The following is a 15,175-nucleotide window of genomic DNA, read 5'->3' as shown; positions in this document are numbered from 1 at the left end:
AAGATATTCTCTGTGCGTGCCCTAGAACGTGAGCTTCAGGCAAAACCAAGATGAAACGGCATCCAGGAAATCAGCAGGATTTTTGAGGCTCAGTTTTCCATTGTCTCCTTATATGGCTGTGAATGCGAGAGGAATGAGCCTGCCCTTTCTGTCGTTTCCCCAAGGTGTCTGCAGCATTGTGACGTATTTGTAGGCATATCATTGGAAGATTGACCATAAGAGACCACATTTACCAGGTGTCCGCCCGGTGTCCTGCGCCGAAATTGGTGCGCAAACCTCAGCTGCAAGTATTTTTCCATGGGATACAGAGAAGAAAGCAGGCTTCCACGAACGATATATCAATGAAGAGATATGTGAAAAAACACCTTGAGGATTGATTCCAAACAACGTTTGCCATGTTTCGGTCGATATTATGGAGTTAATTCGGAAAAAGTTCGACGTTGTTGGTGACTGAATTTTTGGTTCGTTTCGGTAGCCAAATGTGATGTAAAAAAACGGAGTGATTTCTCCTACACAAAGATTCTTTCAGGAAAAACTGAACATTTGCTATGTAACTGAGAGTCTCCTCATTGAAAACATCCGAAGCTCTTCAAAGGTAAATGATTTTATTTATTTGGTTATCTGGTTTTTGTGAAAATGTTGCGTGCTAAATGCTACTCAAAATGCTAAGCTAGCTTTGCATACTCTTACACAAATTAGTGAATTGCTATGGTTCAAAAGCATATTTTGAAAATCTGAGATGACAGTGTTGTTAAGAAAAGGCTAAGCTTGAGAGCAGGCACATTATTTTCATTTTATTTGCGATTTTCAGAAATCGTTAACGTTGCGTTATGCTAATGAGCCTGAGGCTTTTTTCACGATCCCGGATCCGGGATGGGGAGTATCAAGAGTTAAGCTCACAAAAAAAAAACACACTGGTATAGAAGCATGAAAATTGTCACACTTGTAATATTTTGCGGCATTGACGAAGAAACGTGTCCTGCTCAATGACCCACCTTGGGCCTCTTGAAGCTGTTAAGACCACCCTGGGCAGCCTCCTCCGACAGGCGTCTCTTACGCTGCCCGTTGCCCACGCCGGCGTCACCTGCCCCCTCCACCGAGGCAGCATTCAAACCCAGTGGGTCAGACTACAAAGACAGGAACAAACAGGGCAGCTTCCCCGTTAGAAAACTGCTGGAGAAGAGTGATGTTGATAAGGTTCAGACCAAGTTCCATCAAGAGACAGTTACTGAATAAAAAAAAGAGAGCATGAGGTACTAAGAACAGAAATAAAGAGAACAATTATTTTTCCCTCTGTCCCAAATCAAGAAGCTATAACCATTTTGCACTCACAATGACATCATGCTGCCCCAGGACTGGCATCTCCCACATCGACTGATTGGTGAAGCGGTTGAACCAGTAGGGCCGATTCTCCCGCTTGCTCCAGCATTTCGACCAGCCGGCCTGGACGAGCTCGTCTGCACAGGAAAGGCGTCAGAAAGGTCACATCTATCTTCAGTCTGGTTCTTCTCACTTGTAAGTAGCAAGTCAACATAGACAAAGTCAGTATCCTTTCCTTTCTAAGCACTGATCTTAAGCCTCATGTATACCCTACGTATATGCCTTCAGAAAGTATTCACGCCCCTTGACATTTTCCACATTATGTTGCTTTACAGCCTATATTTGAAATGGACTACTTTTTTTGTCACTGGCTTACACACAATACCCAAAAAATGTCAAAGTGGAATTATGTTGGGGTGAAATCCTGCACATAGCTTCCACCATGTGCTACCACTTTAAGAGCGCATCAGCAGGCAGAATGGAGGAAACGAAGAGAGCTCTTCCGGCTTTCTGGGAGGGAGCATTCGGTTGGCGAGGCAGTTTGATCAGGGTGTGCAATGCTGCAGAAGTCTTGTTTATATTCAGCGTGCTGAGTTTGTAAAGTGTTTAACTCGATCGTCGGTGTTACCGCTCTAAATCTTTTGGGACCGCACCAGTTATTGATCGCATGGATTAGTATACAAACAAACAAAAACCAGACAGACAGACAGCTGTTGACTTCAGGCTTGTCATTGCACTAAGACCCCCCTCTCTCCCCTCTATCTTTCCAGTAATTTACACTGCAGCAGACTTTTTTTTCTCCAATGCGCTTCCCTTTGATGTTCAGTGTCGCTGGACTATTATTCTCTGCCAGAAGTATTTGGGTTTACATTGTAGGTAAATGGGAGGTTGCTTGCAAGTTTATGGTGTATTGCTATTTGAACTGTATTGATGTGGGGTGATACTATTGACATGTGGCCAAGATGTTTTTGGACATTTTAAGGCCTTTGTTTGGCCTATGAACACCCCCCAAATTAATATCCTCTGCACTCCTCCACTGGGAGATAATACAGATTATTGCAAATCCTCTAATGTTGATGACTGGGTTCTTTCTTGTAAATTGTTTCTATGAAGTTGCCATTAAATTGCTCAGCCATTATTATTGGTTGGGTTCCCCCTGTGCTGTGATGTGTTTCATATGGTGTCTCATCTTTTCTCTCCACTGGCTATCTGGCAAACAGACAGACAGATATTAAATATCCCTTTGAGCATGGTGAAGTTATGAATTATTCTTTGGATGGTGTATCAATACACCCAGATACAGGCATCCTTCTTAAATCAGTTGCCGGAGAGGAAGGAAACCCCTCAAGGGTGATTTTAAAACCGTTACCAAGTGTAATGGCTGTGATGGGAGAAAACTGAGTCTGGATCAAGACTGTAGTTGCTCCACAATACTAACCTAATTGACAGAGTGAAAAGAAGGAACCCTGTACAGAATACACATTCTAAAACATGCATCCTATTTGCAACAAGGCATTAAAGTAATACAGCAAATAAAATGTGGCAAAGCAATTAACTTCTTGTCCTGAATACAAAGTGTCATGTTTGGGGCAAATCCAATACAACACATTAGAGTACCACTCTCCATATTTTCAAGCATAGTGGTGACTGCATCATGTTATGGGTATGCTTGTAATCATTAAGGACTGTGGAGTTTTTCAGGATACAAAAATAAATGGAATAGAGCTAAGCACAGGCAAAATCCTAGAGGAAATCTTGGTTCACTGTGCTTTCCACCAGAACTGGGAGATGAATTCACCTTTCAGCAGGACAATAACCTAAATCACAAGGTCAAATTTACACTGGCGTTGCTTACCAAGAAGACAGTGGCCGAGTTACAGTTTTGACTTAAATCTACTTGAAATTCTATGGCAAGACCTGAAAATGGTTGTCTAGCAATGATCAACAACCAATTTGACAGCGCTTGAAGAATTTTGAAAATAGGTTTGGAGTCTTATCCTGAAAGACTGACATCTGTAATCGCTGCCAAAGGCGGTTCTGCAAAGTAATGACTCAGTGGTGTGAATACTTATGTAAATGAGATATTTCTATATTTCATTTTCAATAAATTAGCAACAATTTAAAAACATATTTTAATTTAGTTATTATGGGGTATTGTGTGTAGATGTGATATTTAAAACGTTTTTTTTATCAACTTTGTATTCAGGCTATAACAACAAAATATGGAATAAATCAAGGGATATGAATATTTTATGAAGGCACTGTATGTACGCATGGAAGAACTATATGTAGCAAAATAGCAAAAGACATTTGCAGCCCTGCAGTCATAACTTGATGCAAGAACACGTGATCCCCATTTTGGGTAGGTTTCTTGCATTGCATACCAAGGGTATACATTAGGCATTAAAATAATTGTACAGGCGGGAATCCTCTTGGCAAGTGGGATTCTGGCATATTGCTTCACTTATCCTGTATTTTTGATCAGTGTAGAGAAAGAAAATGGGAGAATAGGAAGCTAATTTCAAACTATTGTGATGGTGAGGGTAATTTAAATACTGGCATAATAATTTTTTTTAAAGTGTGGGGCTGGTGAGAGGTTGGAAAGACAGGGAAGATAGTGGTGGTGAGTCAAAGCGCAGTTCGCCAGATTCGAACCCATGCCAACTCATGTGCCGGTGTCAGTGGCTCTAATAATTGGACCACACAGGCCAACGGCATTGTCATTTTACCTCACACTGACTGCTCGGAGAGCAGAGTTACGGGATATATGCACCGCTTGATGTCATGTCACTAGGGCCATCTTACCTGGCAAATCTGGCATGGGCTTGCTAGTTGAAGGTGAGACCGGAGACCCCTGTGTGGCAGAGCCTGTTGGAGACATCACCAAAGCAGTGTCCCCCTTCATTGTTCCGTGGTTCTCACTTGACATCTCTCCTCATCTGTCCTGTCCTGAAAAAAAAAAGATTGTGCCAAATTAGCAAAGGAGTTTTCAATCAACTTTGCCTTGTTAAGTATAGTTGAAGTCGGAAGTTTACATACACCTTAGCCAAATAAACTGAGTTTAAATGTTTCACAATTCCTGACATTTAATACAATACAATACATTTGTACAATACAAGTACAAATGTTTTAGGTCAGTTAGGATCACCACTTTATTTAAAAAATGTGAGTGTCAGAATAATAGTAGAGAGAATGATTTATTTCAGCTTTTATTTCTTTCATCACATTCCCAGTGGGTCAGACGTTTACATTCACTCAATTAGTATTTGGTAGCATTGCCTTTAAATTGTTTAACTTGGGTCAAACGTTTTGGGTAGCCTTCCACAAGCTTCCCAAAATAAGTTGGGTGAATTTTGTCCTATTCCTCCTGATAGAGATGGTGTAACTGAGTCAGGTTTGTATGCCTCCTTGCTCGCACATGCTTTTTCAGTTCTGCCCACACATTTTCTATATGAATGAGGTCAGGGCTTTGTGATGGCCAATCCAATACCTTGACTTTGTTGTCCTTAAGCCATTTTGCCACAACTTTGGAAGTATGCTTGGGGTCATTGTCATTTGGAAGACCCATTTGCGACCAAGCTTTAACTTCCTGACTGATGTCTTGAGATGTTGCTAAATTATGTGGATATATTGTTCTTTCCTCATTATGCCATCTATTTTGTGAAGTGCACCAGTCCCTCCTGCAGCAAAGCACCGCCACAACATGATGCTGCCACCCCTGTGCTTCACGGTTGGGATGGTATTCTTCGGCTTGCAAGCATCCCCCTTTTTCCTCCAAATATAACAATGGTCATTATGGCAAAAAAGTTTTATTTTTTCGGACCAGAGGACATTTCTCCAAAAAGTACAATCTTTGTCCCTATGTGCAATTGCAAACTGTAGTCTGGCTTTATGATGGCGGTTTTGGAGCAGTGGCTTCTTCCTTGCTGAGCGGCCTTCAGGTTACGTCGATAGATTACTTGTTTTACTGTGGATATAGATACTTTTGTACCAGTTTCCTCCAGCATCTTCACAAGGTCCTTTGCTGTTGTTCTGGTATTGATTTGCACTTTTCACACCAAAGTACGTTCATCTCTAGGAGACAGAGCACGTCTCCTTCCTGAGTGGTATGATGGCTGCGTGGTCCCATGGTGTTTATACTTCCGTACTATTGCTTGTACAGATGAACGTGGTACCTTCAGGTGTTTGGAAATTGCGCCCAAGGATGAACCAGACTTGTGGAGGTCTACAATTCTTTTTCTGAGGTCTTGGCTGATTTCTTTTGATTTTCCCTTGATGTCAAGCAAAGAGACACTGAGTTTGAAGGTAGGCCTTGAAATACATCCACAGGTACACCTCCAGTTGACTCAAATGATGCCAATTAGCATATCAGATGCTTCTAAAGCCATTACATCATTTTCTAGAATTTTCCAAGCTGTTTAAAAGGCACAGTCAACTTAGTGTATGTAAACTTTTGACCCACTGGAATCGTGATACAGTGAACTAAGTGAAATAATCTGTCTGTAAACATTTACTTGGAAAAATGACTTGTCATGCTCAAAGTAGATGTCCTCACCATTACTAAGAAAAAGTAAAAACAAAAATCCCTACTAACAAACCCTCCCGCATACCGAAAAACACATCAAAAATGTTATTATTTCATGCTGAGACAATCCAGCTTTAGGATTATTCAGTATTTTAAAAAATCATGTTGACAGGAACATCTGTTACACCTGAACTCTATTGCCGGCATTTCTGCTTTCAACAATTTGAGTAGTGTTGATAACCTTTCCAATGAAAGCTATGAAGTAAATTGTAAGTTAATTTCAAGTTAAGTTTACTCAGTGCACTGCACAAATACAGTGAAATGCCTTTCTTAATGGTCTTCCCCAGCAATGCAATAATCAATATCAGTACTACTATAAAAATAAAACATTTTAAAAATAAAAGTAGAACAAAAGCACACAAGAAACAGAAATAAGAACACCAGAAAATAAGTAAGCTATGTAACAGGGTTAGTTCCAGGGTCAATGCCAATACCATATTTACAATGTGCAGGGATACTGGAGTGGTAGGGTATATATATATAAGGGTAAGTTGACTAGACCTCAAGAGATATAATAAACAGAGTAGCAGCAGCAGCATGTATGATGATTGTGTGTGTGTGTGTGTGTGTGTGTGTGTGTGTGTGTGTGTGTGTGTGTGTGTGTGTGTGTGTGTGTGTGTGTGTGTGTGTGTGTGTGTGTGTGTGTGTGTGTGTGTGTGTGTGTGTGTGGAGTCAGTATGAATGTGTGTGCGTGTTGTGTGTGTGTTGGAGTGTCAGTATACGTGTGGATAGAGAGCAAAACATTTAATAAAATAGAAGGGTCAATGCAGATAGTCTGTGTAGTCGTTTTGTTACAGCCTGAGATTTTGTGTCACTTGCCTCCTCACACAAAATTGATCCAAAATGAAAAGCTGAAATGTGTTGAGTCAACAAGTATTCAACCCCTTTGTTATAGCAAGACCAAAAAAGTACCGGAATATCCCTTTGAGCAAGGTGACGTTATTAATTACACTTTGGATGGTGTGTCAATACACCAAGTCACTTGGGGGATTGACACAGGGATTTCACTATGAGGCTAATGGTGACTAAAACGGTTATAGTTTAATGGCTGTGATTGGAGAAAACTGAGGATAGATCAACAACATTGTAGTTACTCCAAAATACTAACCTTAATGACAGAGCGAAAGGAATAAATCCTGTACAGAATAAAAAATATTCCAAAACATGCATGTGTCCAGAATACAAAGCCTTATGTTTGAGACAAATTGAAAACAACATCACTGACTACCACTCTTCATATTTTCAAGCATGGTGGTGGCTGCATCATGTTACGTGTATGCTTGTCATTAGCAAGGTCTAGGGAGTTTTTTTAAATTAAAAATAAATTATCAGAGCGAAGCACAGGCAAAATCATAGAGGAAATCCTGGTTCGGAGATGTTTACCAAGAAGAAATGTAATGATCCTGTGAGGCCTAGCTGCAGTTTTGACTTAAACCGACTTGAAAATCTATGGCAAGACTTGAAATTGTCTGTCTAGAAATGATTAACAACCAACTTGACAGAGATGGGAGAATTTTAAAAAGAATAATTGGCAAATATTGTACAATCCAGGTGTGCAAAGCTATTAGCGATTTAACCAGAATGATTCACAGCTGTAATCGCTACCAAAGGTGATTCTAACATGTATTGCCTCAGGGTTATGTAAATTCAATATCTGTATTTCATTTTCAAGAAATTCTACAAAATTGTTTTCACTTTGTCATTATGGGGTAGTGTGTGTAGATAGGTAAGGAAAAAAATATATTAAACGATTTTGAATTCAGGCTGTAACACAACTTTCTGAAGGGAGCAGCCGGGGTAGCTACATCAGTCCGCCTCGTCATTCCACCAATCAGTCTTACAGTGTCTGCATTTGAGACATTGATTCTATATCTCTGGGCCTCTCTCTGCACCTAGCATCCACCAAATGCTGCACTGTGTTCCCACCCACAATTACAACATTTAGCCTTTACATTGTTCCCACAGTCACCGTGAACCGGGCTAGTTTTACCTCACCCATTTCTTTCTTTACGCCACTGGGTAATCCAGGGGTATTCAACCGGGGGTCCAGGTACTGCAGGGGTTCCGCGAAAATGTACATAGAAAACAAAAAGGGGGAAAATTATACATTTTGTTTTTATGAATATAGCTAGTAACAAATTAATTTGTATTACATACCTACAGTAAAAAAAGAGGAGAATATCTTCATTCTAATGATGTCAACTTCACTTCTCAACACCTAATATTGAGCAAATTACACACCCTGAGGAAAATCAAAACAGGAAGTGGCTCCCATTCTTTGGCATTTAAAACACTGCAATGGCAATGGGACAAATTCTAAAAGAAATTGAAACTAAGGAATCCCATCTGTAAAACGACAAACAAACTTTTATTTCCTACTGATCAACCTTTAGGCCTCAATCACTATGCCTCCCTTCTCATTTTCTTTAATATCATCTATGAACATAGATTATGGGACCCCAGAAGTGCCACCCCTCAACTTAGCATAAACTCCAGGGACATGGCTTTCGATCTTCTTCCCATTGAGAGTTTCTATTTGAATAATCTTTCCTTGCGGAGCATGGCTAGCACAGCACACAAATTCATTGAAAATGAAATGCATAAATATCTCATTTACATAAATATTCACACCCCTGAATGAATACTTTGTGTTAGCTCCTTTGGCAGTGATTGCAGCTGTGAGACTAAGAGCTTTCCACACCTGGATTGTGCAACATTTGCCAATTATTATTTTCTAAATTCCTTAAGTTCTGTCAAATTGGTTGTTAATCATTGCTAGACAACCATTTCCAGGTCTTTCCATAGATTTATGGGGTATAGAGATGTGGTAATCATCTAAAAAAGTAATGTCATGTTAAACACTGTTATTGCGAAAAGGGAGTCCATGCAATTTATGTGACGTATTAAGCACATTTATTTAGACTGCCATACAACCACTGATTATTATTATCATCTGACCCTGATGGTCATCTATGAACACATGAACATCTTGGCCATGTTCTGTTATAATCTCCACCCCTCATAGCCTGGTTCCTCTCCAGGTTTCTTTCCAGGGAGTTTTTCCTAGCCACCATGCTTCTACACCTGCATTGCTTGCCTTTTGGGGTTTTAGGCCAGGTTTCTGTACAGCAGTTTGTGACATCAGCTGATGTAAGAAGGGCTTTATAAATACATTTGATCGATAACAAAGGGGTTGAATGGTAATGACTCAAGACATTTCAGCTTTTCATTTTTTACTAATTTGTGAGAAAAAAGAAAAAAATCCACTTCGACATTTTGGGGTAGTGTGTGTAGACCAGTGACCAAAACAAATGTCAATTGAATCTATTCATTGTATTATGTTCATTACTTTTCCTTGTCATTCACCTGATTTTTAAATGTTATTCTTATTGAACCTTTATTTAACTAGACAAGTCAGTTAATAAGGACGAAATCTTATTTACAATGAGGGCCTACCCCAGCCAGACCCAAACGACGCAGTTCGCCGCCCTATGACAATACGTTAAAAACCTGTTTTTGCTAGCATATGACGGGGGTCGTCGGTTTGCAGGTCCCTGGGCAACAATTGGTGTAGTCCTGTAAATGAGGCCCTGGGGTCACAAACATCATCATACCTTTACACTCCCTTCACCAGAAGCGCCACTGCTTTCAGTAAGTAGCATGGTCTCTTTTTCCTCTTACTTTCCATTACAGACTATTCAGGTTATTGACCATATCCTCAGAACGATCATCCATATTGATCGCATTACAGCACATATGTTGCTTCTCCAACCGCCGCATCCTCACAAGCCTACTCGCTGCCATCACAGCGTTCCAAGGATTTTGGTCTGGCCACATCATTTCATTGTGGTTACTATTCAACAAGCAAGACCTGTTGATCGTCCTGACAATTCTGCGGTTATAGTCTGGAGTGAATGGTAGCCTACTAGTGGTAATCATTCAATGAATGAATGATAGAGCCCATCCGTCAAGACCCGTAGCGAGCGCACAAGAGAGTAATTAGCCAGACTAGTGCGTCTAGGTAGGTAACGTAAACAGCAGCTTGATAGATTATGTTGTATTTCCACAATGTGCTATTGGCAACAGTGCACCGGCAAAATCTGCGTCAAATCCCTCCGAATGAGCAGAGTGATACCAGTAGTGGGGATTACCCTGGTGCTAAATCAACATGAATGCATGTATAAAACACGAGGCTAGATAGTTAACTGTCTAGCTATACCTATGCATTTTAGTACCTAGTGATTCATTATTAATTTGATGTCCTTTCGATTAACATAACATTTCAAATTGACATCTTGCAGATGCCTGTTCTATCTTTACCGTTGATTACCGTTGTCTAGTAACTGGAAGTTTGCAAGTTCAAACCCCCCCTACCTGACAAGGCACAAAGCTGTCGTTCTGCCCCTGAACAGGCAGTTAACCCACTTTCCTAGGCCGTCATTGAAAATAAGAATTTGTTCTTAACTGACTTGCCTAGTTAAATAAAGGTTAAAAAAAAACACGAAAAAGAGGGGAGAACATCTGGTAGCTGCGCTACACAATAAAAGGCAACGGCAGTATATCGGAACCCAAGTAGGGAGATGTGGAAAATTTTAATTTTTGTCTATTTCACTTTATATATTATCTACCTTACTTGCTTTGGCAATGTTAACACATGTTACCCATGCCAATAAAGCCCCTTGAATTGAATTGAAAACAGATCAAATACGGTAGGATACTGTACGAAATGGGCTTAGTGTGACATATAAATGACGAGAATTAGTAAGGGTACTAGGTATATGCTGTCAATATGGGCGTATATGAACCCCTTTTATTTCAAACACATACAAATATTTAGGAGCGCACTTTGGTTGAGACAAAATAGCGCGCGATATCGAGTCATAGCAACCCTTGCAGACAACATTGTTTCTTTATTTCGTGCATTGACAATGCGTGTACATTTTGAGTGGATAATAGGATACCTTGCATGTTTCGCCACCTTCCTATAGCGCTATTGTGGTAATTCCCCTTACCTTATAGAGGTTTGTTGGGAACCTTCTACAGCCTTTGCTCTATTCAATCCGTACCTGCCTCCGCCTCTTCCTCCCCACCTTCTCCGCCATCTTGTTTCGGGGACGCGGGCCTTGGTATTGCGCACGCGCCAAGTTTAGTTGTCGTTCTAGGCAATGTTTGTCATTGAGAAGTAGCCATATGTGGAAGGGCATTTGTAAACGTTGACATGCTGCAGAATCTTAGTAGCTAGTTCCTCCGAACTTTGCTTGTGAAAGTAGTCAGGCCAAAACACATTTGCGAACTCGTCTGAACTATTTAACCAGTAATATCCTGGGCGGCAGGATAGCCTAGTGGTTAGAGCGTTGGACTAGTAACCGAAAGGTTCAATTTCTGACAAGGTACAAAACTGTCATTCTGCCCCTGAAAAAGACAGTTAACCCACTGTTCCTATGCAGTCATTGAAAATAAGAATTGGTTCGGATTACGAAATAATATCGATTTATATTCACTTTTGTGTAGGTTTGTGCAGTGTCTACATTTTCAATTGATACAACTCATTATTTGTGACATGCTCAGTAGTCGATGTATTTATTATAATGTTATTAGAAGATGTTGCATTATGCCTATGTGATTATACCATGTCAACCAGATGTATGTACTGTCTTTATGTTGACTAATAAATTAATAAGACTAATAAATTAACAACTTTAAATTCATGTTGATATTCTCTCTTTCTTTGTATTTTTCCATTGTGTGCACTGAATGCTAAATATTATAAACTGTAAAACATATTTTGGTTATTTGTCAAATAAAAGTTGCAGTCCTGGTAATAAGCTAGGGGAATTTCAGACATTTCTAAATAAAAAAATCTATACCATCTGTTCCCTGCACATGATCTCAAGAAATCGTTTTTATTGCTGTGATTACTGTGCCCCAGGTGTGACTGGGTTGTTTGAAACGTGCATGCCAACAGTGTTACATCTGGGGAGGAATCATTAGTCCAAACGGTTGCAAAACCGAACAACTAAAATTAGAGTTTCAATTGGACAAATTGAGGTAGGGCCCCCCCAGTTTCGTTCTGTTTGCCGTTTAAGAAACGTTTTACAACAGAATCAGTGTAATGAGTACGCCCCTGATATTTTATCCCAGGCTTACAGGTCAGGAGAAAAATCGTCTCACTTTCACCAAACATTGTCAACACTGACATCTGGTGGTGTACGGATGTTCTGTTCTACTATGGCCATTAAAATGATTAAACATGATGAACCTATTACGTCTGACCCCTTTTTGAGCACATTTTAATTCACCATTCAATTTGATGCGGTAGCCTACAATGATGCAGAACCCCATTTAGCTCATTTTAAATATCTTCCCACTTCTCAGAATGGCTGTTTTATGTTAAAATATACATAAAAGAAGTGAGTTGAGCCATCATTGTGGTGAGGAGCTGGGAACCATTAGGATCTGTTTGCTCGAGAGACTTAAATGGCAACAGCTTAACACTGAACCAACCCTGCCCCTGTGGCTCCCAATTTTTGTTCAGCATTCCTGCACAGTTCAGTTGTTTGTGCAACAGAACTTGACGGCATAAAAGTGACCTAAATCGACATGACATACACCAAACTTACCTAACATTGCACCAGGTCAATAAAACTGACAAACATATATGATACAGGTCTCCAATGGCAACCTTATTGGGAAATTCTCACTGTCTTAAGAGTATGCTACAGTTCTATCATTCCACTGGTTTAGCACAATCTATCCAATGATTGGTACTAGCCAGTTTTTGTATTTTACCTCTGTCAGAAGACTGGTTTTCCAAATGTCAAGGCTACTGTTATTTAATTGACCTTGTGGCATGGAGTACCTCAAATAACATTTGAATCATCATACTTTTAAAAAGCAAAACATCAATTCTTAAGAGAAGACAGGTTCTCTCACAAATTATAGACAGAATTGCACAAATAAAGCTGTCTGTAAACTGGGCCCCTCAAGGATGTTTCAGGTCTTGAAAATGAATCATCATTTGGGATTTTGCATATACACTTACATGTATTCTAAAATTGGTATGATGTCCGATTATATTCACTGCTCAAGCAAAATTAGGGGAAATGAGGGATGTGGGTAAAAGAGATTAAGATGATATAGACCGCTGGTTCTCAAACCTGGTCCTGGGGACCCAAAGGTGTGCACATTTTTGTTTTTGCCCTAGCACTACACAACTGATTCAAATTATCAACTCATGATGATTTGAATCAGGTGTGTAGTGCTAGGGCTAAAGCAAAAAAGTCCACCCTTGTTGGTCCTGAGGACCAGGGTTGAGAACCACTGATGTAGACAGACCAGGCAGCTCAGAATTCAATGTTCCCAGGAGTTGATGAGTTGAGAGGACACATACTTTTCTGTGCCATCTCCACAATGGCACAAGCAGAGGTGAGTATGGGTGTATGACTTTCAGGTATTGTTGAATGTATTTATTAAATTAAAGTTAGAAACCAATATCCTGCTAAGATACGTGCTGAGATGCTGCACAGAATGTATTTTTCCAGACTGGTTTGGATTTGTGTTTTATGATGTGGGATGATACAACAGAGTGAACTATAGGAAGGCTTCACCCAATTAAGGGTTTACAAACGGGTTGTTACCATTATCAATTCAAAAGGTATTAAGTGGATGTGGAATATGCTGTTTATGTACACAGTTTAAGTGGTCTGTATTTAAATCCTGTGTTTATTGTAATTATGTTAGATCATATCACTTGGATGAATTCCAACACTGAGATTAGAGATTTGATCAAATCTCAATACATTCTTCTGTTTCAAACTGGTGTGTGTGACTGTGTAAGTGAAAGCTTAATTGATGAGGACACCTTTCAGTGGAATTTAAGGTGCTGTGTTTTAGTAATGATAAAATGCTAACTTTGAGATAGTCTCTGAAAGATGTTGAATGTAGAAAAAAGAGTGATCACATGAAAATAATGAACCAAAGACGGCAGTATTGCAGCTCATCTTTACTCAATGAAAGTAATACTTTGACTAGCAAATATAGGCCCTGGGGTCCTAAAATTAAGCCATATGCCTATTGAAATAGGGCCTGAGGCTATGACAAATATTTATATAGAGATGTAGCAGTGGCTCTGCATAATATCTTATTTCTGAGATCAAGTGAGGAAACTTGATGCAAAGCCTCAACACGCATAACATCACTAGTTTGCTAGTAACTTGACTGGGATTGAGCAGGGTTGTGGTCAATTCGTAATTTCTCAATTTAATTCCATTGAACCATTGAATTTAATTTAATTTTGAGTTGGCCACACCCCACAGGAAGCAGAATTTCAATCAAAATTGAATGGAAGGAAATATTATTTAATTCAAACCAATTCAACTGAGACATGAAACATATCATTCATTTGACAAATATTTTATCAGATTTATATCTGACGCTTATTAATGCAAAGCATACACATACCATTTCAAATATTAAAGATTTCTAACAGTATTTTTCATTGTCATGAGATCATTGTTCCCTTTCATACTCCAGTGTTTGATCTAATGCATTCTGGGAAATGTATATTTCCTGATATTTAAAACATTAAGGGAATTATAAATTAGTATAGACAACTCACACTATGTTCTTAGAATAAGCCACTGTAAAACATGCCACTGTAATGAGTTAATATAGTTTCAGGAGAATGTTTTTAAAATTACATGTTTCAACCATATGTTACATGGAATTTGTATCCATACATGATGTCAAAATAAACATTTGTATAGTGATGTGTAGAATAAATAAGCCATTTGAATTGCATTGAATTAAATTGTACATCCTTTAATTCAAATTCAATTCAAATTCTGCCTCCTGTGTGGTATGGCCTATTCAAGAATTTAATTGGAATTAAAGAGCAATTCGCAACTCAATTCAAAATGGACCTCAACCATGGTATCTAGCAAGTTTGTTGTTTAGTTTTTTGGGGGGCTGCTCTTTTTTGGGGCTACTCTTCCCTATGTGTGTCCTGAGATGTTTGTTATTTAAAATTGAAATGATTTTGCACACACATAATAATAAACCTTACGTACCACTGCAAAATACCTATATTATGTACTACATGAGTTCATGAGTTACTAAACACAAGATCGCATCAATACAAACTCATACAAACACACCCTTTTCCCAGATCTCTTCACTCACGAGTTCTCTATCGGTCAATGGCCTGAATACCCCAGCACACATGTGTGTTTAAACTGGAGTACCCTCACTCTACTCCATTGCAAAACACTT

The 15,175-nt window shown here is 39.3% G+C and overlaps 1 protein-coding gene across 1 annotated transcript in view; it reads right to left on the bottom strand.

Annotated features, from left to right (window-relative positions):
* The window catches only part of LOC135539554 (mRNA (2'-O-methyladenosine-N(6)-)-methyltransferase-like), a 48,431-nt gene extending 37,413 nt beyond the window's left edge, over window positions 1-11,018 (bottom strand). The window contains 4 exon segments of the mRNA XM_064965491.1: window positions 996-1,127; window positions 1,333-1,457; window positions 4,126-4,264; window positions 10,972-11,018. Of these exon segments, the coding sequence (XP_064821563.1) occupies window positions 996-1,127; window positions 1,333-1,457; window positions 4,126-4,249 (381 nt within the window). The 5' untranslated portion in view covers window positions 4,250-4,264; window positions 10,972-11,018.
* Between the last annotated feature and the right edge of the window lie 4,157 nt (window positions 11,019-15,175).

This window comes from Oncorhynchus masou, chromosome 5, assembly GCF_036934945.1.
Source record: "Oncorhynchus masou masou isolate Uvic2021 chromosome 5, UVic_Omas_1.1, whole genome shotgun sequence".
NCBI lineage: Eukaryota > Metazoa > Chordata > Actinopteri > Salmoniformes > Salmonidae > Oncorhynchus > Oncorhynchus masou.
Note: the sequence above shows the minus strand (reverse complement) of the source record. Positions and strands in the feature narration are given on the sequence as shown.